Source organism: Botrytis cinerea, chromosome 9 (genome assembly GCF_000143535.2).
Source record: "Botrytis cinerea B05.10 chromosome 9, complete sequence".
Taxonomy (NCBI): Eukaryota; Fungi; Ascomycota; class Leotiomycetes; order Helotiales; family Sclerotiniaceae; genus Botrytis; species Botrytis cinerea.
The window spans coordinates 1,207,697-1,234,708 of NC_037318.1; the positions used below are offsets into that span (position 1 = coordinate 1,207,697).

The 27,012-nt window shown below is 43.9% G+C and overlaps 6 protein-coding genes across 9 annotated transcripts; 2 read left to right on the forward strand and 4 right to left on the reverse strand.

Moving 5' to 3' along the window:
• Window positions 1-2,329: 2,329 nt before the first annotated feature.
• Window positions 2,330-4,561, reverse strand: BCIN_09g03340 (hypothetical protein). Its single transcript, XM_001545443.2, has 2 exons — window positions 4,398-4,561; window positions 2,330-4,314 (listed from the first exon to the last, which is right to left on the reverse strand). The coding sequence occupies exons 1-2, from the start codon at window positions 4,468-4,470 to the stop codon at window positions 3,491-3,493; spliced, it is 897 nt and encodes a 298-aa protein (XP_001545493.1). The 5' UTR covers window positions 4,471-4,561; the 3' UTR covers window positions 2,330-3,490.
• Window positions 4,562-4,886: 325 nt separating this feature from the next.
• BCIN_09g03350 (hypothetical protein) lies at window positions 4,887-6,159 on the reverse strand. Its single transcript, XM_024695049.1, has one exon. The coding sequence runs from the start codon at window positions 5,908-5,910 to the stop codon at window positions 5,200-5,202; it is 711 nt and encodes a 236-aa protein (XP_024550842.1). The 5' UTR covers window positions 5,911-6,159; the 3' UTR covers window positions 4,887-5,199.
• An 854-nt stretch (window positions 6,160-7,013) lies between these two features.
• Window positions 7,014-8,527, forward strand: BCIN_09g03360 (hypothetical protein). Its single transcript, XM_024695050.1, has one exon. The coding sequence runs from the start codon at window positions 7,378-7,380 to the stop codon at window positions 8,362-8,364; it is 987 nt and encodes a 328-aa protein (XP_024550843.1). The 5' UTR covers window positions 7,014-7,377; the 3' UTR covers window positions 8,365-8,527.
• A 105-nt stretch (window positions 8,528-8,632) lies between these two features.
• On the reverse strand, window positions 8,633-11,543 carry Bcpop1. Its single transcript, XM_001545440.2, has one exon. It carries the CDS (start codon window positions 11,503-11,505, stop codon window positions 8,851-8,853), a length of 2,655 nt encoding a protein of 884 aa, XP_001545490.2. The 5' UTR covers window positions 11,506-11,543; the 3' UTR covers window positions 8,633-8,850.
• Window positions 11,544-11,676: 133 nt separating this feature from the next.
• On the forward strand, window positions 11,677-13,211 carry BCIN_09g03380 (hypothetical protein). Its single transcript, XM_001545439.2, has one exon. It carries the CDS (start codon window positions 12,208-12,210, stop codon window positions 13,093-13,095), a length of 888 nt encoding a protein of 295 aa, XP_001545489.1. The 5' UTR covers window positions 11,677-12,207; the 3' UTR covers window positions 13,096-13,211.
• Window positions 13,212-15,880: 2,669 nt separating this feature from the next.
• Window positions 15,881-21,185, reverse strand: BCIN_09g03390 (hypothetical protein). Of its 4 annotated transcripts, none has more exons than XM_024695053.1 (7): window positions 20,512-21,185; window positions 19,710-20,292; window positions 19,401-19,521; window positions 19,309-19,349; window positions 18,812-19,244; window positions 17,257-18,754; window positions 15,881-17,194 (listed from the first exon to the last, which is right to left on the reverse strand). In XM_024695053.1, exons 2-7 carry the CDS (start codon window positions 19,744-19,746, stop codon window positions 17,189-17,191), a joined length of 2,136 nt encoding a protein of 711 aa, XP_024550844.1. In that variant the 5' UTR covers window positions 19,747-20,292; window positions 20,512-21,185; the 3' UTR covers window positions 15,881-17,188. The 4 variants fall into 4 exon arrangements, with proteins under 4 accessions (XP_024550844.1, XP_024550847.1, XP_024550846.1 ...); XM_024695052.1 differs by having other exon boundaries at window positions 20,391-21,185; XM_024695054.1 differs by having other exon boundaries at window positions 15,881-18,754.
• Between the last annotated feature and the right edge of the window lie 5,827 nt (window positions 21,186-27,012).

Below are 27,012 nucleotides of genomic sequence, written 5' to 3' on the forward strand. Positions count from 1 at the left end.
GATATTTGATGCGTGGTTACCATGTGTCGTGATGATGCATTGGGAACTAGCTCTCTGGAGTCTTGGGAAGTGATGTGTGCGTATCGTATGTCCTCATTTAATCCTGATAGCTGAGTTGAGTGTCGAGAGTAGATGCGCATTTTTATTTGTCCAAGATGCTTGGAGTGGTTCTTGAGCCGAGGAGATGCTACGGCTGTGGGGATGTCGATGTGCTGTTCTAGATGAGGAGTTTGATTTTGATTTTGATTTTGGTAATTGATTAAGATTTCGAAAAGGGGCGTTAAGGAATAGACAACAGAGAATACAATGTCCATCCACTCAACGCATCTAGAGTTCACCACTTGCCACTTGCCACTTGCCACTTGCCAGATGATATATCATATATGAATCATTTTCAAAACACTTATTCATATCACTCGGTGAAACACATCGTCGCTCTTGTGAACGCAATAGGATATTATATTTTAGAATTGTAATTTTGTTTTTAGCATATCTTTGCACGGATTTGTAAGTTGATTTTCCAGTGGGATGTTTTCACTGCGTTATTTGATACGCTCTGTTGGAGGGGGGGGGTGTAGAGCGGGTTGCGGTTTGGTGTTATGTTTATGTGTATGTGAATGTGTATGTGAGTATGAGTATGTGAGTATGAGTATGAAAATTCATGGTTAATTAATTACTTCGAATAGGGATAGATACGTGAGCGGGAGTTTAGCGAGGGGCTGGAGAGCGGGGGGGGGGGGTATTGCATGTGAAATGTATAGGTAGGATGATGATGATTTATATATGTGTTAGATTTTTGTATAGATAGAAGGCTTGTTGGGGAGTAGTGGAAGGGGAGAGTTGTACGGAGGGAGGAAATAGCAGAGTAAGAAAGGAAGTGTAGAGAGGAAGAGAGGGATGGGGATGGGGAATTGGGATATACATGTGGATACAAAGATGAGGTGAGTATAGATCTATTGATATGAGAATTAAATCGTAATGAAAGGAAACGTTGATGATGATGATTGATTCAGCGTAGGGAAGCACTAGCAGGCATGTAAATTTATGAAAAGAGAGTTAAGTGATTATGAACATCAGTTTAATAGGGCATGGTCGCAGGAAGAAACTATTTCCTCCAACGTCGGATTTTGTCTCATTTTCTTGCCCAGTGCTTAGCTCTCTATCTGATAATATCCCATAGTTCCCGGATTACTAGATTGATCAATGTTTGTTATTCAGAAAGTGTAGATGTCTTGAAGTTTGAACTCAACCCAGAGATTGAGTTTGAGATTGAGATCGTTCATGCTGAAGATAACGAAAGGGGTTTCGGTATGGGAGAGGACACGTATGTTCAGTAGCTAGCTCGAGGAGAAAAAGAATGGCAGTCTCATACACTCACCTACAAGTCGTCATGAGATTTCTTCCCCCATCGATTCGCTTAAATTTTCGAGTTCGGTAAAAGTTCGAGTTGGTTGATATTGCTAGCATTGCATGCACACTTTGACATATAAGAAACTTGATACGTAGAAATCTCCCATCTCTATCCTCATTTAGATCAAATGGAAGAATCGCATTAATGGCAGAAGTTCCAAGGGCTGGGAATACTCACAACAGGAGATATTGAGATACTAGAATTCGTGTGAATTTGTATACATGACGTATCTGAGAATGCAAGGCTACCTTCATATATTGCATGGACTTCAACTAATCGAGATATTATGATCTGATAATCTAAAACTCCTCTGGTTTATGTAAGAGGCTTTTTACTACTTCTTATACAGCCGGGATCTCAACCAATAACATCACACCAAGTTTCACACTCAGCCATTAGCTATTAGTAAATTGTCGTACTCTCCAGTTTTCTTTCTGTTCTTGGGAAGTCTAGAGCGATATGGTAGTGCATATGACAGAACTCATAGTGAATGGTCCATATCTGATATATATGAATGATCAGTCTTCTTCACATGTCGAATAAAGGATTTCGGGCAGCCCACTTCTAGCAGCTTAAATTCTTGCAAGGAAATCTGAAAGCAAGAGCAGAATCTCCGAAGAAAGAGATTCAGAAGATTCCCAAGCAGAGTCCAGTTAACACGCTCAAGCCTCACACAGGTATGGGCCGAACTCCAAAAATTAGATAGTACACACCACAATCCGTTCTGGAAAACATATGGTACTGACACACTAGTCTTTACCCCAGCCCACTATCCAAACGCAAAACATTGTAGAAAAGCAGGAAGAGCTACATATACAACGGTATAAAACAGATGCCCAAACCCAACACGTAAGATTTGAATACACATTCCTCGCACCGCGGAAAATTAAATGCTGATAACAAAGATGTGGAATAAATTGTTCGTGTTCTCATAGATTCTGTATGATCTCAACGGAGCAATCGAGAAATAAGAAGAACCCGGTGTTCACAGAGATGCATAACGGGTATGGACAGATAACTAACCCAAACCTGTAATGAATTGCAACTGAATTACATATCCAGCCAAATCTTGATTCGAGAAAACTCAGCGCTTTTCGTCCTTTCAACCCAAGCATAATTAATCTAACCATTCACTCTCCCACGAAGTCTCAACTTCGAGTCCACGGGTCTTCAAGTATACAGATAATGAAATGGTTAGTCTACACTGTGGGTGTACTAACAACGCTACATAATCAGAGACAAGAAACCTCTGGGACGAATACAGGTACTGTAAACAATGTATTTTCAACTACGATTTTACCTCAAGCAGTAACGCCAGCACGTCCTATCTCAAGCATCTTTGAGTCGACAAATAGCGCTGGCTGCCCATGTCTTTGATCAAGTTATTGCATATGCGAGTTTTCAAACTTGGGATGGTGCGTGCCATAAATATATAAATTAATTGCGTAGGAACCTTTATTGTAGACAAACATTGAACGTTCAGCTGCTTGACTTGGCGATTGAGAATGTGGAGCTGTATGGTACGGATCTGGGCGCCTTTATACGGAAAAAGAGATTCAGGAGACTTGAGCGAGTGGGCAGAGAACTGCTGGGAAGCTATGATTGATAGATAGATGGGTAGTTTTTTTTTAATTTAATTTTTTGTTCTGTTTCTTGCGCGCAATTTCCTTTATTTTGTGTTGACGTTTTCCCACTTGATTTGCAAGACCTCAATATCATCTTCTTATCCCTCGTCTTGATTACTTAGCGTTTAGACCCTTGTTTCTCTCAGGGTCCAATTTCTGAGTTTGAAGACATCCTTTCTTGTCATGTACATTTCCTTGAATGTGAATCCGCGACTTTGTTGAAATCAAACTGTCTCGTGTATTTCGACACGCCCATATCAATGAAGACGTGCGCTAGAACATCGTTTCTAATCTATCAGCATTCTTGGGAGATTTTCTGATTTCAGGTCTAATGGTTGCCTCTAGGTGATCATCTGGAGAGTATTTTGAAGATGTCAAATTGCGCTTAATTTCGAGGGGGTATCATTGAACTCGTATATCGTACATACATTCTCTCCACGCTTGCTAATGCAACTCAAGAATATTCTTCGTCCTCCACTTCCTCCATCTCTACATTCATTTGACCGCCGTCCTCGATTTCTTTCCTTTGCCCACCACTGCCAGCAATATAACCTTCCTTCTCTAATTTTTCCATCTCCTCCGGCTCCATCAGGCCACCTTCCCCCTTTCCTTTCTGCATCTTCATCCTCACAGCCGCAGGAACAAAAGCCACAGCTTCCTTTCGCAAATCTCTTATTTGCGGCTTTGCTTCATATACTGTCTTGACTTCTGGCTGTACTTTCCCACCACTTCCACTATCCCGATTACCAAATTCCCCACGATCCTTTCCTCCCAATGGCATAGAATTCGCGCTTGTACCTCCACTCTTCTCGCCGTTTTGGTTTTGATTCCGTGCTTGATACCGAGCCCGTCGCGCCGCGTACCATTTATCTAGCACTTCTTTGGGGAACGGAGGTGGCGTATCTCTCGGCATGGGTATTCTCTTGACCTCTTCGTCAACATCCGACCCACTACTCTCCTCCTCCATATCCCCATCTCTTCTTCGTTTGCCCAAAACACCGCTCCCGCCTCGTCCCCCAAACCCTCCTCTTCCTCCCCTGTCTCCACCAAATCCACCCCTCGACTGCGAAAACTGGGGTGCTGCATCGCCTAAAGATTCGCGCGCTTTGTTTACAGCTTTGATTTCCTTTTCCAATCCTTCTACCAGTGATCGTTCATGACTTGTGAGTTTCCCACCAGAACTCTCTATCTTCTTGAGGTCGTCGAGTTGGGATTGTAAACGCTGTGGATTTTTCTTGGCGAGTCGCTCATTCTTCTGAACTTGTAAAGATGCCTTGCCTGGTAATAAGTTAGCATTATGCTCGAGCTAAATAATAATATTGGAGAATTGGATGGTTTGGACCGTTTGGTTGATTGCGTACTTTTTTTGATAGCTTTTGCCTTTTCAGCTTTACGCTGGGCTTGTGCGGGATTGACGGACTTTTCTTTGGGCATGTTAGCTATAGTGAAATGATACCAAACGAAAGCTCCCGAAATGAATTATAAGAAATGGTTGAAATTGTTTTGAGAATTGCGCGGAGAAACCGTGGTTTTGAAGATTCGGGGAGTCGTCGATATCGCGAACCATCATTCTGCCAAAAGGCGGTGAAATCGCATAATCTCAACTTCCTACATGTCAGAGACAACCATGGCTCATAGCGCAAAACGGAGCAAAGCTGTTAGAATCAGATCGATAAGCAAGCTCGTTATTATGACTGAATTATATTCCCAGCGTGATGTTAACTTCACCAATTTCATGTAATTCATTGAAGTGACTAGCATGCTGCATGCTGCAATATCATTAGTTCAAATGGATAATCGTCGTAATAATGATTGGTATACCTAGGTAGCTACAGAAGTTAAAAACCAGATGGTATAAGTCAATAATTGCACTACGTTTAGCTATTTACATTATTCTTGTGATTGAGAGCTTCCCACGTATACATATACCTTAGTCTCAAAGTAATCATAAGTCATCTTTTGCACTTGGGTTCATAAAGTCCTGCGAGTCGGATATCACCTCCGCCAGGTCCTTGCTGTCCGTATCTGACTTGCTAATTATCTAAGATCTAGGTTAACAAAATAGGTTAACAAAACATGTAATTTGAGAGTCGAATTCAAACTCCGTCATGCTCAAACGTGATGCACATCTGACTGATTTCTGAACAGCGTCCTTTACCTCTTTCAATCCGAGAGACCTAGATTTATGTAAGCCTCTATGAACATGCCCGTCCAGTCAATCTTCCGTATTCCTCTTGGTCCAGCCCAATTATTCCACTGCCGGAACCAAAAATGTCTTGGGCAATCGCGACCGCCATCAAGACAACTAAACTTCGGTAGGAAGTGACCATTTTGGGTACTATAGCAATTCATACCCGCGTCGTCCATGAACCAGTCGCTTAATCTCGACAGGAAATATTCTTCTCTAGATTTCACCGCACCCCCATAGCATCCCGAGATAGAGATTTCTTCGACTTCTTTGAAAGTAGTTAAATCTCGCATCCCATTTTTGACTAGATAATCAAGAGTTTTGTCCGACACACGAATCCGTTTGATCCGACAACATTCTTCGTGGTAAGACATGTGACGGCTCGGATAAGAATCTCGGAAGGATTCCCAATCAAAGACAACAGTGTCAAGTTCGTAGTTGAAGTAAATGGTTGAATTGACTTCGGAACGAGTTCCAAAACTTATCTCATATTTTTGAAGAGCTTCGGCTCGAGCTTCGCGCGAAACGAGGAGTAAAGAAGGGATGTCCTTTGAGATGCAGGATTTTTTGGTGTAGTTGTATTGGACTACTACAGCTCGGGGAGATATTGCTAGATTCCAAATAACTAAGCGAAGCTCGATAGGAAGATCCGAGAAGGAAGTCCGCGATTTGGAGGGTTCTGACATAGAAATGGTAAATTTGAGTGCCCTGGAAGTTTACTTTTCAACGAGTATTTGGGGAAATATGTGTGAATTTAGATCTCTGCCGATCCAAAAACAGCAGCGTGTAATACGGATTGAATGAAACAGTATTTCAAGGCCTTTCGTCCTCAACTTAATCAGCCTCGAACTAAATTATCTTCTCAAGGTAAGTAGGCTCTAGAAGAGAACATCAGCACGAATGTAACAGTTGATCAGAAGCTGGATGTCAGCATCGGGCGGGCGTTAACATTTGGCTTGACGCTGCATCAGGATCCAGCCAATCACAATATGTAGACCCTGCGATTGAGCCAGCTCACTGCACATAGCTGCAAGATATGAGCATTTGGACGCTTGCTCTGAAAGAGAACCTCCTCATTTCAGCCGTAGGTCCTGCTATGATTTAACTAAATCTGCAAGCTGTACGAGTTTATAGGCATTTCATTCGGTGATGAAAATAAAGGCTTGCCGTTTCTCCCGCTCTCTCGCCTATACTGCCAAAACCCATTCGAATAATAATCCGCAGAAACGAAACAAGATTATTCTGCTTTATTTGTTACTCGTTTAAAAAGAGGAATCTCACCAGGAAATAGATCGAGTCGGGTTCTGCATAGTTGTAGCATGTGATTATTTGATACTTATGTATAATCACAGCCATTACTTCTATCGTAAGTACAATTCATGGGGAGTTCATTGAACCTTTAAACATAATACTAAAAGGCCATTCAAGAGGCTCCAAGAATGATAAACATGAAGTGTGATTCATACAAAAAAAAAGGGCAAGCAAGACGCATATTGATCCACTGAATTTGTAGAACCAACGCTGCGAGTAGATTTGGAAACAGAAAGAGGTATTTGAAACAGAAACTTTCATATCATTACCATAGAAAGAGAACAGATTTTGGGAGTCCTTGGTCTAGATGTAGTAAAGAATGCAGTGGGACGAAAGATGTAGATTCGTTTTAGCAACTCTTGAGGTGCACATTGATCAGTTGCTAGACTCCAATCACATGACCTTGCCACCCATTTTGGTATTGTATTACTAGACCCACCCACACCTATTTTCAAGAACGATGACAGGACAAGAATTTGATCGAATCACGAAGCGAGCTGTGCAGACTGATATCACAGCAAGTTGAATAACCGCCGATCAATCACTTCACCAATAGAATACGAATACAAAATACAAATGAACCTGCTCATTGGAGTGATGAGGTGCATAAATATGCAGTACCATCTTCATAAGTGTGCGTGAGGCACAGCCACACGTGGCAAGGCAAACGGAGTCGTCAAACTTCTATCATAACGTTCAAGTGGAAAAGCAAACATCCAGCAGTGATACCAGGTGTACGAACTGAGACTTATGAGATCAACGTTCACTCCGAGTAGCCAAAATTGACGTTTCTGAAATTGCTGGGAAGTTTTCACAAGCGACCAGCTTGTCTTATCTTCAACATGAACCCCTCCAAGAGCCTGCATGTGGACGAGCTTATCGCCAAACTTCAGAAGTATGGCCTTGAACGCGAAGAATCACTTCCACATCTCATTATATCCGGCGACCTCTCTGATACTGAAGGTTCCGGACTAAAAGATTGGAAGCTCCGTACCCCATTCTCAACAGAAATCGTTCTTCGTCAAAGTGAAATCAGCTCTCTCACGGTAAGACTGATCCCTGACTTTTCGCGGCCTGCTTCACAGAAATCCGATATCAAGTCTTTCCAGAAGTCCCTCACCCATATTGGCGAACTTCCAAATGCCGTACAATTGGCAAGTGCGAAAGTTTACATGTTTCTCGATGCCAAAAATCTTCCTGACAAAACACCATGGAAAGATGTTCTACGCATTGAAATCGAAGGGCCATTACAACCAAACCTTACCTTACTCGATATCCCCAGTCTCCTTGCAAACATCTCCAAGGTAGAAACCGGCTACGAAGAAGACAATGCCGCTTCAATTGCCGAGACAACGTCTTTCACGGCTGGCTCCAACACACCCACCCACACAGTCATGACCGAAGATTTCCTCTCTCATCGTCGCTCTCTCTCCCACGACACAGTTCCTCACGCTGGAAAAACATTCATAATTCGAGATCGCAATCATGGTGGGGTTATTACACTCAAAGAGGGAGCTCTCCAAATATCTCCCAATGTCCCCCGAGCCGGAGGATGTCATTGGACATGCATAGAGCGCGATGGATGGCTTGGCTTCCGCAACTGCGTCTCCGGACAATTCTTTGGTCATGATAGCAAGGGAAAATTTTATTGCAAGGTTACTCATCATCGGAACCATGAATGGTTCTGTACGAGAGCTCATCCATCGGGGGGACATCTCTTGTTGATGTTGCATGGGGATAAATTTCGGCAAATGAAAATAGGGAATGATGATACAAAGCTGGTGGAAACGGATGGGGAAGGGACGGCGTGGGATTTCATAGAAGTTTAGATAATGTCATGATAACAGTTGCTGGTCGCAGCTTCTCTCTTAAAGAGACAATTCTACATTTGCCAGATACGGGTAGATTATCCTGAGAAAATCATTGCGCTTTGTTACATTGGTGAATTCTCCATTCCTTTTCGCACAGTACAATAGCAGGCTCAGCTTTTCAACGACTTTCTACTTACTCTCTTGGTGATGTGATATTTTCAGGCATTTTATGCTTCCTATCTTTCCATCTATCATACGACAGAACGAAGTGAAGAAAGTGATGTGATGATGAAATGTAGACGATTGAGTATTTGAATTTTGTAACAATGTTAGTGACTTGTAGATATATGGGTTTGCCATTGAAAACTAGCTATGGCGAAGTGATTGAAACTCGAAATCCATTGCTTACGATTCGTATCGGGAGTTGAGTCAGTTGTATCATATACTCCTACCATCTAGAACACAAATCCTATCATCACAATACTACTAGCCTATCCTCAAGTATCAAGCGCTTTCCCACCTCGCTAATCTCCCCACCGTCTCCCCCGCATTCCTCACCACACACAAACACCCCTCCCTCAACCCCCTACTCCTCGTCTCCTTAACCATCTCCCTCGCAAACACAGTACCAAACGCGATACCTTTCCCTTCTGCCAAGTTATACTCTCCAGTAGTAACGAACCCAACGAGATCTTCCTCGCCCGGAACCATAGGATGATTATCCGAATCATTTTTCTCCTTTGGATATTGTAATGGTGGGTTTTGTAGCAGAGATTTTGCAAGCAGTTGGACGCGTTGGGGTAGAGGTGTATTGAATGGTATTTTACCAATGTGTTTAAGGTCTTTGGCTTTGGGGTTAGGCGGTGGCTTCTTATGTAGAGGCGCGGGAACAAGGGAAAGCCATTCTTGACGGAGAGTGTGGTGCGTGGTAGAAGTAGAGTTTATAGAATCTTCGCTAATACTTGATTCGGATGGTAGTCGGTATATACGAGCGGTGGGAGTAGCGACACCACGAGTTAAGAGTGTTAGGCGAATAGTGGTGAGTTCTGTTGGCGCTGGAAGTTCTACCATGGGAGATGAAAGGAGAGAAGAGAATGTCCTACTGGAGAGTTGTATGAAAGGATTCTCGATGGGTTTGTCTTTAGGCTCAGCAGTAGCTTCTGACCCATCACCACTACTCGCATTACTCTGTTCGTTATCATGCAATGTAGACAGCCCGGCCACTTTCTCAAAGTCACATGCCCAGCCCAACCCAAGCTCCCCTTTCCTTCCACCACCAAGATCAAGAGATTTCCACTCAACTCTCTTGCCTTTGGGTCTCTTATCCCATTCTCGTTTTCTTTTCAACCTCTGTTCGACCTCCCAAGCGTACCCAGCATTGGTTCCAGGATAATCAGCTGGAAACCATGGGACTCCATGCTCAAAGTGTGATTGTCTCAACTCCTGTAGACCTCCAAAACGAGGATTGGCGCCAGATGACAAGGGAAAGTGCATCAAACCATACCAAATCGGTAGTATACACTTCCAAGGAGCAAGAAGAGTCCAGCTACCTTGTGCTGCCGAGGAATTTAACATTCTTGATGCGAGAAGCATTATTGGTATAGGAGGATCACGTTCTGAAAAGGAAGGAAAAGTGCCTGGTGGTGCTAAAGTTTTGCGGCGATTTAAGGCTTTTTGTGAAGGAAGACGAGTAGCTTTGTATCGTGCGTCTCGATCAAAGAGGTGTGATGAAGCGGGTGACTGATCTACCGGCCAAGAAGACAACAATTCCGCCAATTCAAAATTCGCTTCTTCGTCAGCAGGGTCTGGAAGTTCAACCTTGCGAGGTGGATATCGAAGTCTAGGATCCATAATTGAGAACGATAATACAGAGTTTGCGGGTAAAGATGCAGGATTTGTGACACCAGCTAATGAAGTGAATGTTTGCGCGTGTGGCTCTTGATCATCTTCGGACTGGTAGTATGGATGAAGTATACCAATTAAAGCTTCTGTTGAACCAGGACCTGTTATTTCGATACTTCCCATCTCAAAACGAAGGTCTTCAAGCTGGACAGTTGGGTGTTGCAATTTCGACAGGCGTAGGAGCTCAGTCCATGCTTCAAGGAATGCAGAAGGATGAATTCTGATCAAAACTTGTCTCATTGACTTTTTCGATAAATTGGTAGCATTGCTATCTGAGTCTTCATGAATGTCCCAAAACGCGACGGCAGGGGCAATCTGTAGTCTTTGTTCTTTCACTTCTCTGCTAAGCCACCCATTCCAGCTTCTTCTCCCCGCTCTCCATTTTGCGCCCTTTGCTGAATTTACGTCCATCTCCGGTATGCCTATGGCCACAAGAACCTTTCCGATAGACTCAACTGAACCTTTGAGGCCAATAGTACTCATGTAACTCATATCCCAAACTACAGCCCCTCTACTTCCTCCTGCTCTATGTGTAGGCCTGTATGATTTTTCTGTTGAATTGAGTGGTATGGCCATCCTCCAAAGTGGCTCCTTGGGTTCTGTCATTTTCGCTCTCTTCGCATGCCATAAATGGGTAGGTAACCAAGTCTTGTGAATTTGTCGCTTTCTAAACTTTGACGGCGGCTTCTGAGGCTCGTTCAAAGCATTCTTCCGTATCTTCGGCCTTGCAGCTCTAGTTATAATTCCTGCCACATTAGTTGCACCTTTAGAGGCCCTCTTCTTCTCTGCCAAAATCCCCAACTTCTTGGCCGTTTCTGCACGAATGCGGCCTCGTGAACTTCCCGGCTTTCTCTTGTTTGCATTGACAGTCGGTGTATTGTCCTCTTTCATTTCTCTGGCCCCTCTCTTTTGTAAACGTTTCGGTACTCTCTTCACATTATGGCTTGCTGTTCTTCTTCTCATGTCCCGGGGCACTTGTTGGAATGCTCTGGTGGACAAGGCACCCTTTGACCTTTTCATGCCATCTTCCAGTGCCTTTATTTCATATTCTCGCGCATTCAGAAATGACTGCAAATCTAGATCTCCACTTTTGAGAGCAGCGTCGGCTGTTTGGGTCATTATCGATCGCGCATCCATTATCTTATTGCGCTTCATGGCGGGACCTCTCCCAGCATCATTCCTGCCGTTGGACGATGAATACGGGGGTTCCTTGCGTTTGTTCGTAGTGGCAGGCCTTAAAGGCATTTTGGGCGCCATTCGGACTTCAATTCCTCCACGCGACGGAGTGATATATCGAACGAGGTCCCAAAATCAGAAAAAGTAATTTAATTCTGCCATGTGTTTTGGCATACCGCCTTCCCAATGCAAATAATGACGAAGATTCCTCACACGAAACACGACACCACGCGACACCAGTATCACTGACTGGATGATCAAAATAAAAGAGCTCGTTGCAACTCCAACTCCAATTCCAGCTCCGATTCCTTATAAACGTGTATAACGAGCTCTGGTGAAAGAGTGTATCCGATATCACAATGTTGTTCTGAAAGGATAACTTCGTCAACTTCTTTACCTCCTTCACACAGTTCACAATTCATGAAGCTGGAATAGGTTTGCATTCGCCAAAAGAAGATCAGTAGCAAGTTTTTTTTCTTCTTTGCTTTCATGTCCCTTCTTCACTTCACTCCTTCTCATTCTTTCAAGACTTGCACCTTCATTTTCCCATACCTGCCTTTATTTATTTTCTTTCCATACGTTGATTCAGATTACAAAGTACAAGATATTTAAACAGAAATTATTTCTCTGCATTTCGAAGTCCCTTTCCTTCCTTCTGTCCGTCAACTTGCACTCACAACCGTTGTTCACAAATTGCTGCGATATTTCGATATTCCAGTACGAGTAACTTGATCAAAAAGTTCGCTTTTATCTGATTCGTATCGTTACGTATACGCTCTTACCATGAGCATTCCACTGTCCGACCACGTCACAGCTTCAAGTCTCGGATCTCTCAAGTTTCCTCCGTCACCTCCTCACAATAGACATGAACATGAACTTTCGTCTTTGACGAAACCCTACGATTCTTGCCATCATCAACAACATCATCATCATCTGAATTCCAAGGGACTCGGAGGGACACGGATTTCTCAAGTCGAGATTACTTCCTTCTATTCTCCTGCAAATTCATCATACGAGCCAGATGGAAGTTCAACAATTGCTTCAACTCCTCCAATGTCCGGAATCCAGCAAATCAATGGCTCATCATCTGCTCTTCAGCCTTCATCAACTTCCCGTGTCTTGCCTCTATCCCAATCTACGATAGCTCCTCTTTGTCTTCAGTGCAAAGGTCACAAGTATGGCTTCACGTCGTACTTTCACAACGCCGCAATTTTTCCAGAACCGCCACACGATCTACTGATGTTGGTAGAGCAGTCTTATCTTCTAAGAAATCGGCTCAAGAGCTTGATGATCAACTATGTCACCAGGATAGTTGACAATAGTCGTTTGGAAGCGATCGCTAATGAGATTCTGGATTGGAAGGGTCGCGTGGAATGTCTAACAAGAGAAGTCTTGATATCTTCAATGGGATTTGAACTGAATATGGAAGGTCTCGAAGCGGTCAATGATTGGGCGGCGGATCTTGTTCAACGACTGGGCAATCACGTGAATGGGTTTCAGAAGATGGAACTCTCAAAGGAAGATCAAAAGAGATTGCTAATTGACTTCAAGAAACTATGGGAGGTGGTCTGGACGAGTTTTATGGCCGACCGGAACAGGCGGAACACGCCGAGAAGATCATTGCGGTCAAGAGATGCAGTTGACATCGATTTACCGGACTCGGAACTCTAAGTAAACTGTTTGAGGTTTCGCTTTTTGCCAACAGCTGCTGTACTTGATTGATTTAGGTAGCCCACATAATTGTGAGCCGCGGTTTAGTTTTTGATAACTTTAAATACAATGGCACATTTTACCTCTGTATTCCCTTCTCCTCTTACAAGGGCACTCCCTCGATGAGAAAGAACAAAAAGTGAATGCTAAAGAAGATCAAGGTGAAAATCAAGTCGATTGAATTTTCTCTCTCTTCTCCTCTCTCCTCCGTTTGTCAAAAAGCCTCTATAGTTCAGCTTGCTTTTAAGAAAAGGAAAAGAAATTTAGTGGATAGGTATTCTCGCTTCACCAATATCATGCATTTACTTCTTTCTGTCAATTAATATCTTAGTTTCGTGGGTGTGTATGTTTACTTTACGTACCTGCATCCTTCATCTACTCACCTCTCATACTCATGGATCACTTCCGCATCCAACTTCCTGCAATTAGAATAAAGTCAACATCCAGACTAGACTTGCAGACTGCATGCAGTTTCCGGACTCCTATGCCTAACGCTTTTCAAATCCTAATGTCCTCAATAATCCTGATGCAAATAGCAAGTAGCAAACAACAAGTAGCAAATAGCAAAATACCTCTATACAGTCCCGAATTCCCTTTACATTGCCTCATCTCACGCTTTCTTTCTTTTCTAAAAATTTACAGCATAGAATCCAATACCCCAGTCTCTAGCAGTGCCGCAATATCACCGTCGCTTACCTGAAATAGAAACTACAAATAGTAAATTCTCTTAAACCTTTCCTTCATTGTGTACGTGTATCCTGAAACTCAAAACCATTCATGACAAACTTAAACTCCCGAGTGTACATCACCATCGTATTATTTCTCCGCACATATTCCTCGCTACTCTATTCTCTTCGAGAATAGTTATTCAATCTACATATGTAGGTGTATACTACAACCCCCCAAGTGAAAAATTCCGCATCTTCTACAACTACTATATAGATAGATCTAAGTAGTCTATCCAGTGCGACTCCTTTCCTCCTCGTAGCTCACAATTTATCGAAGTAATATAGCACAGCGCAGCATAACACAACACCAACTCTCCCAATATCTACTATATCTATCCACCACTTTCTCACCTATCAAGATCACCACTGCGTGGACTACCAGGACTGATAGAAATAATGTTGTTCCACATTGCTCAGAAACGCGAAGTATAAACTAGGTACGAAAGTAAGTCTTACTTATTTATCACTCACTCATTGCCGTGCTATCCATATCTCTGTTTGAAATCCCAAGACTGGGAAATTTGAATTTGTTACTCGATGTATACTAACTACCATCATCTCTCTCTCTCTCTCTCTCACACACACACACTAAGTAAAGTACGCAAGTACCTACTTACAATACCCCTATTCATTCATTCATCCATTCCTTTGATAATACAGCACGCTACTTTCCCCAACTAGTCTGATCGTTATTATTCTCCTTCTTCTTTATCTTCCATCTTCTATTCTCCATCCTCCTTTGTAATCACCATTTTCATAATCCTATTTACTCACTCACTCATCCACTCAGTCCAAGAACCGGAAATACTACAAAATGTTCACAATTAAGGGAGTAGGCTGGTGGAATGCATGTATTATTTAACCATGTAGAATTGCTGTAGTAATCTAAATCTAAAAGCCTGAAGTGGAAGATATATTATATATGCACATCAGGTGCACGTGCCATATCTTTCCAACACAAAAAGAGATGTAGAAACTATATCTCCACCCATCCTCACGAACGATATTTATTACCTTTCATCTCACCCGATTTCCTTTCGTAAAGATAGAATCACTCACAGTATCTCCTCCTCCTCCTTCTCCGTCTCCCTATTTTTCTCATCTCCATCCTCATCCCCATCTTCATCTCCATCCACTCCATCCCCAACTAATCTGCTCCCTCCCCTTCCCACCACAACCCACAACCCACACACCCCAATCCCCTCCCCTCCCGATCCCATTCCCAAACCCACCCCCCCTCCTCCCCCTCTCTATAAACCATCCCCCGAACCACATCAACACCAATACATTTATCTACACCTACACACACCCACCACCCAACACCCACAGAAAACACAGCACCCTCTACCCTCAACACAATATGAATAAACTCTTCCATCACACGCATTAAATAGCTTTAACATCCAAAGGATTCGGAATAAACATCAACATCAACTCCAACATGAACATAAATATCAAGTTCTCCACTCTCCCAGTGTGGATTCGACATCCAACTCCCTACCAACCTATCACTCACTGGCAGAGAGAAAGAGGATACCCTGAGAAGTATCTCTCGCTCTCTCTCTCTCTGCATAAATATCCGCTACGATTATTTATAGACATGATTTATCAGCTCATTGGCCATTTATAGGTCGTTAGTATTAGTATTAGTATTAGTATTAGTATTAGTATTAGTATTAGTATTAGTATTAGTATTAGGGTTATGATCAATGCCATCTATCCATCCATCAAACCCCCCTCCCCCTCCAATCCCCTACCCCAATTCAACAAATTCAACTTACCCCCTCTAATCTCATAATCTCATAATCCTATACTTTTATACACTCATACATTCATACATCCATACCCACTCCTCTCCTCTCATATCCATTTCATCTACTATTATTACTAGTACTATACTAAATAGTTAATAGTTAATAATCAATCAAGTTAACAACAATTGCATCATCGAAAATGCATTCAGTAGATATAGTCAGGATATAAGCTCTAACCGACCAGTCAGGAAATCCACTCAATCGTGCATCCGAATATGGAACGGATTATTGTGCTAAATAGTGTTTGCCTAGGTACCTACTATATACCTTGCACTTACATTCGCATTTGCGAAAGTGAAATCGAGAGACCGCCCGAACTTTTTATACATCTCACACATCACACATCACGCAAAGCCAAACACCTAACAAAATTTCCAAATTATCTCTCGTATTTACTCCCCAGAAATGACTGACTGCCTACACACTCTCTGCTCCTCCAGACTGCTCACGCCCGTTTCTCATCATCCACTATCCCTCTTTATCTAGACTGCAACTTCATTCCTTCCCAATAGCACGCCTCTTATACCCCTAGGCCATCAACTCACCATGATGAAAACCCGCCCAATCCTACCTATCCGCCCATTTGTCTATACAACACCGTCAAACCCATCCTACTCCATCCCAGCCCATCCGTCTAGCAATCAACCAACAAAATAGATATCCCATAACCATCATCTCTGCTTCCTATTCTCCTTTCTATCTTCAACCTTGCGGATGAGATTAGAACTCTTCCTACTTCCTCGTCAATTCCACCATTTTAAAATTTGTCGAACATTTGACGTCGAGCAGAATTCCTCCCCCCAGAGCTAGCCAGTAAGTGAAGTAGTGAAACAAGAAAGGAAAACCCCTTGTCTGTCATATACCAAAGATTGCCATCCGTTGCTCCCACCAATAAATAGTCTACTTATGAAGGATAGACGAGATAAAATACTGTTCAGTCACTCACTCGCATGAGCTGTCCCAGAGCAACTGTGGAAAAATGGAGTATAGAAATTATATGCAGACATCAAGACGCCACTCCAAATGCAATATTACCAGAAAAGAAAAACAAAACTTGTGCGCGATGCATCTCGCCATGCACATGTGTATGTACCCGTCCCTCCTCGACCGGAAGACGTAAAAAACGACAATGCTTCCTCATTCAAACCCCGCCAAAATCTAATTGTGTATTTCATCATTATTTGCCCCACGAGAGAGTCGTTCGCGAATTTTCAAGACGTATGAAAGTGGCCGAAGCCATTAAAGCGAAGTTCGAAGAAAAGTATAAGGTGTATATGCAGATGAAGAAGGCAAATGCCATCGATCGGAAGAAATTCGTCGCCGAATAAAGTAAATCGAATGCGTAGCATCATCATCAAAAGACGAATGTGACAGATATCAAGAAACGTTTAGCTGTATCTTCGAACCTACCTCACCCCCATGGGCGGACGCGGCCCGAGGCTACTTTGACTGCTGTTTGCAGATGGCTCAGAGTCGAGGTGGGCGCTTGCGCCGCTGTCACCACTACCTGCGCTAGCGCTAGCACTGCCGGTCAGACTTGGCACGTTCATAGGACCTTTTGGTGGATGTAGGGCGCTCACCCCAGCATATTGCTCAACCTGTTGCGGTGCAACCATATTCCCCTGTCCCGGCGGGTGCCGAGCTGCAGGCTGTCTCATACCCCCTGGAGGCGACGGTCTGCCATTCATAGATCCTGCCATATACCCGTTCGGTGGAGAAGGTCTCCCATTTGCTCTCTGTGCCTGTGGACTATACGGATTCCCTGGTGATTGACTTGCTCTCCTCGTAGTTGGATATGGACCACCTTGCCCATGAATTGGTGGACCGGATGACCCAAACTGTAACTCGTCTAGTCGAGCGGCTGTTAAAGAACTCGCCCTCGAATCCATACCCATTGCTCGTCTGTCCACAGTACCATATCGATCGGATGAATATCCCATCAAGGGATCATCCATCAAATTGTCGTGTAAGCCGGGCACTTGACTTATTATTCTGGCGCTGGATCGATTTCGAGGGATATTGCCACGCATAAATCCACCGCCTCGGCGAGGAGGAGGGGGGCCGCTATCGAATTCTGGATTGGCACGCATTTGTTGTTTGGAGGGCCCCGGCTTTGCACGGTTTCGACGTGATGTAACGCTCATCATATCAAAGTTGTCAGGATCGATCAGAGGAACAGGTGGAGCATCTGCAGGATCAACATAGAAGTCATCGTCGTCATCGTCATCGTCAAAGCCGCCTCCGTTTCGTACTGAAGGTGTAGATGGGCCTCGACGAGATCTAGGAGGGGGACCTGCACCTTGACGCATGCGCATCTCCTGCTCTCGAAGAGCAAGTTCACGTTGTCTGAGCATTAATTCTCGCTCTCTCAAGGCAATCTCACCCCCACCGCCAGCTGCAGCAGGATAAGGTGCTTCTCCGCCTTCGGGAATATCATCATACAAAACCAGGTGACTGAACTCTTCGAGATCATTACCTTCCAAAGACCCTCGCCTCGACTGATTCCGCGATTGGGGAACTCCGTTTGGTGGAGGTCGGCCAAAACCGTTTGATGGCCCACCTGGTCCGCGCCGCATACCCTGTGGAGGACCCATAGGCGCTCCACGTCCTCTACCTCTCCCGGGTGGTCCTCCATTCATCATAGGTCTAGGAGGGGGTGCAGATGACATTCTCATAGGAGGAGCCATAGGAGACGGTATTGGTGCGAGGTTGGCCTCTTTCCTTTGCTGGTTGACAATGTTGAGATTGTGGAGGATTGGGTAAAGAGTCTCTATCCGAGGCACCTTCACGCCAACAAGCTGAGCAAGTTTTATAGGGGATCCGAGATAAGTCTCAACCTCCATCGGTCGCTTGGCGGCATAGTCTTGATACATAATGCTATTGACTTCGGAAGGTTTTGTCATATCCTCCATGATTTTTTCTTTGAAGTTTGGAGGGAATTCACAATGTTGTGCTTGGGCAAGAGTGACCAATTCGTCAAATAATTCCGATATCATCGACCTCACACCAACTTTTTCCAGTAAGGCAGCGTGCGAAGGTGTTTCGAAGATTACACTCAGTGGGTGAAATGCTATGGGTCTGAAGGTAAGGATTAGCAAGCAATTCGACCTGGAAGAAACTTTCAAGATATTTTACCCAATCATCCTCTCAAACTGTTGTTGCATTATGTTTGGGGAAACATGACACTCGACTTGTCCACCGCTCAAGGTCATCGCCAATGCCTCGGCCATATCTCCTTGTATAGTGCTAGGCATCGAAGGGTTCTTTGTCGCCGGTCCAACCCATATCTCGGTGGAACCCTTATGCTCAAATTCGCTTGCTCCCAATTGCACTATCTCAGCACCCGAGACGAGTGATAGCACGACATTGCTTGGAAACCTCGATTCTAAATGGGCCTCGACGCCGAGTGTATTTGTAGTGTTGACTAATATGCATGTGTGTTGTGGTGTGACGACCGACTCGATTACTGCCGCGAGATCGTATACATCTGGTAAGGCTTTTACGCAAAGCAGGACGTAATCGAAGGGGCCCTCTTTGTTACTTGCAGCTTCTTCCGGAGTGCGGACGACTAGATATCATACATCAGTATTCGCTTGTTCTTCCTAGCTGGAATTCGATAATGGAAATCATACCATGCCGTGGCTTAAATCGTTCGTTGCCAAAAGACGTAGATCTATGGGAGGGTCAGTTGACTGCTGCACATGTATTTGACGTCTGGACGTACTTGAATGATATTCCGTATTGGTGTACAGCGTCAAATCCCGATTTCCACACCAATGTCACATCGCAAGCGTTGGTGGCTTGAAGCCTCCATGATAGGAAAGCAGAGACAGCATTTCCACCAACTGTGCACACACTGATTAGTTCATTGCCTCCCATTTTGACGACAACGACGATATGAACAAATCTACAGAATCGCACACGGTGAACCACAACAACATAAGAAAAATGAAGATATTGGCGGGAGATGGGAGTTCAGCTAGCGTGATATAAAAGTGGAGTGGGAAATAAAGGACATTTGCATTAGACAAACCTGATAGAATTCTTAATCGGGGAGGAGTGGGTGCCATCTTGAGTCTTGACCAATGCTGGTCTAGTATTTGACCAAGTTTGAGATTAAGCAGCTCACTCTGCCGTCCCTCGTTCGATTTGATGTACCGAGTCAAACTGGGTAGCCAAAACTGATCGTAAAATTGGATTTGCTTTTTGCAGCTGGTATTATTGTATTTCCCCCTGTCTTGGTGCCAGAACTGAGGCGGCCTGGGTGGATATGGGAGGTGCTTCTAGTTCTGATCGTCCGAATGTTGCTGGTAAAACGAGCGTGAAGGCCTGAAGAGACCCTTTGTCTTTCTTTAGGTTGCGGGACGAGTCTTTTCGATGGGCCTGGGATTGGGTGGTGAAATTCAGCACCGTGAATAATTGGAGCGGACTGCTAAAACAGCAGGAAAAAAGAGTGTGGATTTTATTGATTATGGTGGATGCAGATGTGGATTGATCAGGAATCAGAATCCAGATGGGGTTTGAACTTTTTTTTTTCTCGGAGGTTGCGAATTTGCGAGGAATTAAACAAAAAACAGGGCGTAGCAGAAAAGGCGTTGGCGTCGTTTGCGATTTATCTGCGGAGAGTAATCAATATGAATTAGAGGTCTAACTTTAATAATAAACTTCATGTGCTACGTATATAAGAAACGCGTCGGATTGGTCAACAGCTTACGGAACGTCCTTGGGAGGTATTCTGGGTGGATGCGTTCAATGGGGTCCTTGACTTCCCTGACCGAATAATCCTTGGAATACGTGCGTGGATCATGGAGCATTGAAGAGGGAGAGGCACGCACAATGGATGGAGGTATGTACGGAGAACTGCGAGAGTCTGTCTGTCTGCCCGTCTGTCTCTGATATAGAAAGCACCGACAGCACGGCAGAAGAGAGCGAGGCAGGGCGAGGGCGAGGGTGAGGGTGAGAGAGCCAGAGACAGAGAATGAGAGAGAGAGAGAGAGAGAGAGACACACACACGGAGAGAGGCTGTTGACAAGAATGAAGGAAATCCAAGGATAAAAATTAAATAGATGAAATGGAAGTTTCCGACGCTGTTTTTGATTGCGCTGACAGAAGAGAACAACTTGCACGAATGCGGTTGAATTTTGTTTGGGTTGTGTATTTATTTTTTTGCCTTTCCCTTCCCTTGCTGAAACCTTGGAGACTTTCGTTCCTGCTGGATTGTTATTCCCCTTCTCTATGATTTTATGGTTCTGCTGCTCTCCCTTGATAAGAAAACAAAGATGGATGTGCTGATGCCAAGATGCGTGGTTGAGCGACTTGGTGTGCGAGATAGATGGAAGGCTGTATGTTTTCACAACGCCATTGAGATACGGCTCTCCGTATTGTCCAGGTGGCTGCTGAACTTATATCACGGCAATCTATCGATCACTGCAGTTGACGACTGGAGGGAGGGCAGTACACGGAAAGAAAAGCTAGAGCGGCTAGAAAAGCAAAAGCAAATTTTGAGTTCTAAGATCTAAGATGCAGCGTTCCAGCGTTTCAGCGTTCCAGCGTTCCAGAGTTCCAGAGTTCCAAAGTTCTACGCTTCTAAAGTTCTAGCAAATTCTAATGAGCTGCAATTAGAATTCTTATTGCAATACCTCGATACCTAGTGAGAGTCTCCCTATCTACTGGGTACGTTTATTGGTAAAGTGTGTTGATGCAGACAGGTGCGTACCCGGGCAATATCAAACAGATCGCCCATATAAACTTTCCCAAGGAGAATCATCAGATGAATGTCAAATGTTGCTTTGATAATGTAATATGAGATGAGAAATTCTAATAAAAAGGAGTTGATATGCTGCGACATTTACAGTGTAGGCAAATTATCTCGTATTCCGTCCCTTAATCATCGCAAAGTTTAATATCACAGTTGCAAATGTCTCAGCGAAGAAAGCCTCGATGAGACGGTGGTGATGGTGGTGATGGTGGTGATGGTGAATGGGGGGTGGTGGCCTTTATTTACACTACATGTATAGATAGATATATATAGATATATATAGATATATATATATATATATATATACTTGGAGAAGTTCTCGACATATTCATGGCTACCTGCCGGTACTAGGTATGTGGCAATGAATACCACCCGAAAACGAACTTGGTGCAGATACAACAGGATCCTTCCCGCCGCTGCTCGTTTTTCGAGGAAGCAACCATGTTGGCGGATGTGGAGAGAAAGACCTGGAGGAGGTGAGCACCTCCTATGTAAGTATCAACCGCCTAGCACTGATGATGGTTGCTACTGTGCTGCCGTGCCACCCTGCCATCGTGCCATCGTGCCATTGTCTATTGAAAAAGGAAGGGGCAGCCAAATGCAAAGCACAGGATCAATCGATCTATTTGAGATTTGCATTGATAATCATTGATGTCTACCAACGTAATTGAAGATTTCCTTTTAGATATCAACTAAGTACGGGAGCCAAATGGGAAGAAACCACCAACACTTCCTCTATTGGGCATCCCTCGAGCCCTTCCCTCCCACCGTCTTGTCCACTCCAAAGCTACCCGCAAGCTATGAATGTAGCCGGCACTTCAAGCCGGCCTCATCACAATTGTCTATCTACTCTAGTACACATTAGTTTCTCTCCTCCAGCCGCGAAAGTGAGTAACAAAGCTAATAGTCGGCGCTTTGAGTGGCCGACTATTATTAGACGATGGGAATCCAATCCGCTGGAAGTATGAGCCCTTCTAGAACCGGAACCGTATACTGCACAAACCTCAAGTGCCCACCTAGCACTAGGTGTATCTCAAAGTTGTCTTGCAAAAACTCAAAGCACCTGCGTGCAGCAAGGTCGGTAGAATCTAGAGAGATTATCGTGTAAGCGCCCGCAACAGATGCAGTAGAGCCCCTGATTCGACACTTAGGCTGTGTTTGGGTTCTGAGGGGGCGCAATATCAGGAAGAGATACTTTATAGGCTGGGAGCAAAGCATACATACACCTGCTGCAGACTGGAGGAGATGACAATTGACACACTTATTACCTAGGTAGGGGAAGAGAGGAAGAAAGCTCCACGTCCGAAAGGCTGTGCAAATAAATACCAAATTGCGGTTGCAGGGGGTCGCTCAACTGCTGCGTCGAATGGCAAGAGCCAGAATCCTCCCAGAGAGTTGGTCTCTCATAATCATCCCATTCACGAGGTTCAAAAGCGAATCGCATGCGGGAAGAGAGTACGTGTCGTATCGTATCGAACGGGAGGACCTGGGCATTCTCCCAAGATTTGACAACACCCCACGATAATCACAATTGATGTCACCAAAATAATCTTCAATACCCGCAATATATGGCCCGTCCGCTTGCTCGCACACGCTCACCTTCCTTGTCAAATCCTTCCTTTTGATGGCCGTCTCTTATGCGTTGGCTCCCCTCACCTCTCACACTCTCGTACTACATCTCAACAACAGACTGACCACGAGATTTCGCGTTGACATCTGGGGTGTATAGTGACTAGTCGTACCACAGTTCAGAAATCCTTCACGGCCCACGCTCAATCTCTCGGTCTTTCGTTCTTCCTGGCAACGATGACAACATGTGTCTCGAGCTCTCCAATGCTTACAGCAATTTATCAAAAGTTGGCATCTCTGGGTCAATAATTTATATGTTGATGTTAGGGGGGCACGGGGGGGCAATGATGATGAGATAATTGTCTGTGCGATGAGAAGAGCTACGAGGATGCTAATAGAGCACGCACAGTGAGAAAAAACTATCGAAATCCTGGTCGACCTGAGCATGCAGGTATCATGAGTGCAGCACAGTGACAGGGTTCCATGGAAAGCCGGTACGCTCGTTGATAACGAAGTCCGCATTGGCTTGACACGCGTATTCCCTCTCGACTATTATACAAGAGCGGAAAGTTCGGATGTCCTGGATAGTTGGTCAGATTTCTGCACCATATGCATGCACAATTCAGTGTTGTATCGTGATACCTGTCCAATCGTACCATGGCGATGAGAACGAAATGTATACAGAGTCGGCTGTAGAACTAATGTCTCGTCTTAGCAGCAGCAATCGAATGGTCCCCACAGGCTCCACGACAACAATCTTCCAAAAAAAGAATCACATCTCAGTACGAGACTGTGTTTAATGCAACCAGCTTGAAATGATGGGTTCATAAAAAAGGGAGGCTCCATAATACCCATAGTTCAGGAGATGGGACTTTGAGGGAGCAGGAGATCAGAACTTAGAAGCATGTGTACCTCTACTCTAGAACCTTTTTTCTCCATATATTTGACGCGTTCGACTCAAGCCACTATAAACAAGCTTCGAGAGAAAAAGTGGAATGATTTCTCCGGCAACCCAGGAAGGCTACTTATCCACGCTCCCACGATGTATCGTTCCCCTTTTTCTTTCTATGGATACGCATGGGTTATTGTGGATAAACATGTCGATCTGACTGACAGTCAGTCACTGACTGCTCGTCTAGGGCTGCCACAGTTTTGATGTCAACAGTTATGGGACCAAGGGGACTCTGATTCTCGAGCTAACCCAATCCTGTGGTCGCTTTACATGCACCTCTGAGGCTCGAAAGTCAATATAAGATATCGAAACCATGGTTGACGAAATAGGCAACAAGAAACAAAACAACAAAGGTCTTTCCTATTGGTTTCACTCTAGCCTTTGCATCTCAATCGGGTTCCCATTCATGTGCCCAGTCATTAATCTTGCAGATGTATATCCCATCGCCTAATTCTGAGGCCAAACAATCTTGAATGCATCGAGTCTCGTGAATACACCCGGCCAATAAAACCATTCGATATGCGATCAATATGACATCAACAGCCAATATTTTCAAGGTCCATACGAGATGGAATTCTAAAGTCAATGCTATTACACCAAAGTAGCTTTCCTTGTCTTGCAGCATGTCCGTTACAAATCAGCTCAAAAGACACGGAACGAGGCATATGTGCTAGCTTCCCAGGTACAACGGAAGGTTATTATGGAAGAAAACAATATCCCATTTATCTGGCCCAAGGCAATGCTGCCAAGATTATTCAAAAGCGGAGGCAATTTCACATCGAAGTTTTCCATTGGAGATCATGAACGAACCCTCCGAAATTACCGTTACCTTTATGACTCGGATTCAGACTCGGATTCCGACTTGTAATGCATTCTGGGTAGGTCTGCATAGTAAGAAATAAGGTTCCATCATGTTTTCGTTGGCTTATGTTGAAAATTGCTATGCTGCTCGCAATCTTATACTTATCTTATCTTTATGCTGATATCACTCACTGAATGTCATTCTTACTGTAGTACAGTATTTTTACTAGAAATCATGGAAGCAAGGTTCATTCTGACCACGGATTTTCAATCTCAATGCGAGATTCCGACCCCGTTCGTTCTCACTCAAGGCTTGCAAGGCAGGAATACTACATCGCGGAAATCTTTCTTGCCAGGAAGAGTGGCAAAGCAATGATACATTGGTACACTTCACGTGCGTGCATGCATGCAAATTCACCGTATACACCGTATATGTAGTATCTTGTCGTTTCAGCGTTTTAGCGTTTCGAAATACCCGCTCTATCTCAGCTGTCTCAGCTGTCTCAACCTGTCGATTCAATGGTAGTATCCCGCCAGCCCACGAAAACAAAATGCTTTTTCAGGCACATTGCAAGATCCTTTGAACATAACAGGAAATTTTGATCCATCTATTTTTTCTGCCCACGAGCTAATCAAATCTCCGAGGGGATAATCTATTCTGCTGTAAGAGAACTACATATTGCCACAGCGGTCATAACGTTGAACGATGAAGGATGAGGAACGTATGGCTGTCGGTGATTTTGACAGGTTACTTCAATGTAACGCTGAGTGGAGTAGGGCGCCTGAAAGGCAAGCCACCTCCTCTTTGTTTATCCTGTGGCGCGCTTGGGGAAACGATTTTATTGGTCGTGCGACGACATGGTATATTTTCCAAATTCCTGGTATGGCTTTTTCGCTCGTTGTGATTGTAACGATTCCATTTCTCGATGTGAGACTTGGATGGAAGTCAATGGGGTGTTGTGTGGAGAACAAGTATTTAAAATCAAACAGTAAGATTGGAGTGTCTGATACTTTCTCCTTTAAAATCAATACGTGCCTTGAAATCAACATTTCCAATAGCTCGGACTGTATGCAGCCCAACATTCAGAAGCTTTGTCAAATCAGAACATTCAAGCGATTTGAGATACCAAGTTCAATTCGGATATGGATCTGTTCTTTGGGTAGTGAAAGCTCACATCTGCTCTGATTCTCTGGAATATTGGGCACTCTGCTTTGATCCCATAATTTCGAGGTCTCTGGTATTGGATGGAGAGAGAATCAAATGCAGCGTTGTTTTATGGGCAGATAGATTATTTCCAATTATAAATATTTTCTTGCATCATTACTCCTTTCTTTTCTACCTTTTAATCCCCTCTTCTTCCTGCTGATGATATAGCAGTATTCACTTTGTTCGCTTGAGGAATAGGACAAGGAAGTGAAAGTCGATGTAGAGGAGAGGAGGAGGAGAAGGACGAGAAACAGAAGTTTAAGAGGGGAAGTGTATAAAAGTTATACAGTATAGGGTGAAGCTGAATTACAAGGAGAAGACAAAAACAACGTGCGCAAATAAACGAGAAAAGATAAATACGAAGAAAAATAAATGGGAGAAGGAAGGTGTAAATGATGGGATATAGCCGAGAAAGCTTTCGACTATCTATCGTCATAGAAGTGGAAATAATACTTGTAGATCGGGCGTGAGAAGATTGAGGAAGATTATCGCTTATCTATTCTTCGCGGTTGAGATGCCTATGGTGATGGCATGGCGTCTTTGTGTTGAATTGCTTTTATGGATGCATTTTCACGAATCAAAATTGGCTTCTAGGTTTGGGATGTTTCCTGCAAATAAATACCTTTGTATAATTACTAATTCTTACTATCTCCTCGGCGCAACCTACTCCTGTCAGCACCTGTAAAAGTAATGTTCAGATCGCTTTACTCCTGGTGTATGTATGGATTTATCTCCTCAAATGTCAAGTTGGCTGTTGGATTGTTGGATTGTTGGATTCGCATGGCTTTGCTTTTGCGTCTGCGTCTGCGTCTGCGTCTGTCTCAGTCTCGATCTCTCCTGTGATAGCTACCGGTTTCTAGCTTGACTAGTTAACACTTCTTTGTATTATCTCAGGGCGGGTCGGTGTCATGATATAGAATGAATACTCGAGTGCGGATTTTAAACTTGGTTTTCCTTCTGTGTTGTGATATGTGATTGAGTCTATCTGTCTGTCTATCTATCTGTCTATCTATCTGTCTGAAAATTCGTGCTGATCGTCGTCTTGTCTA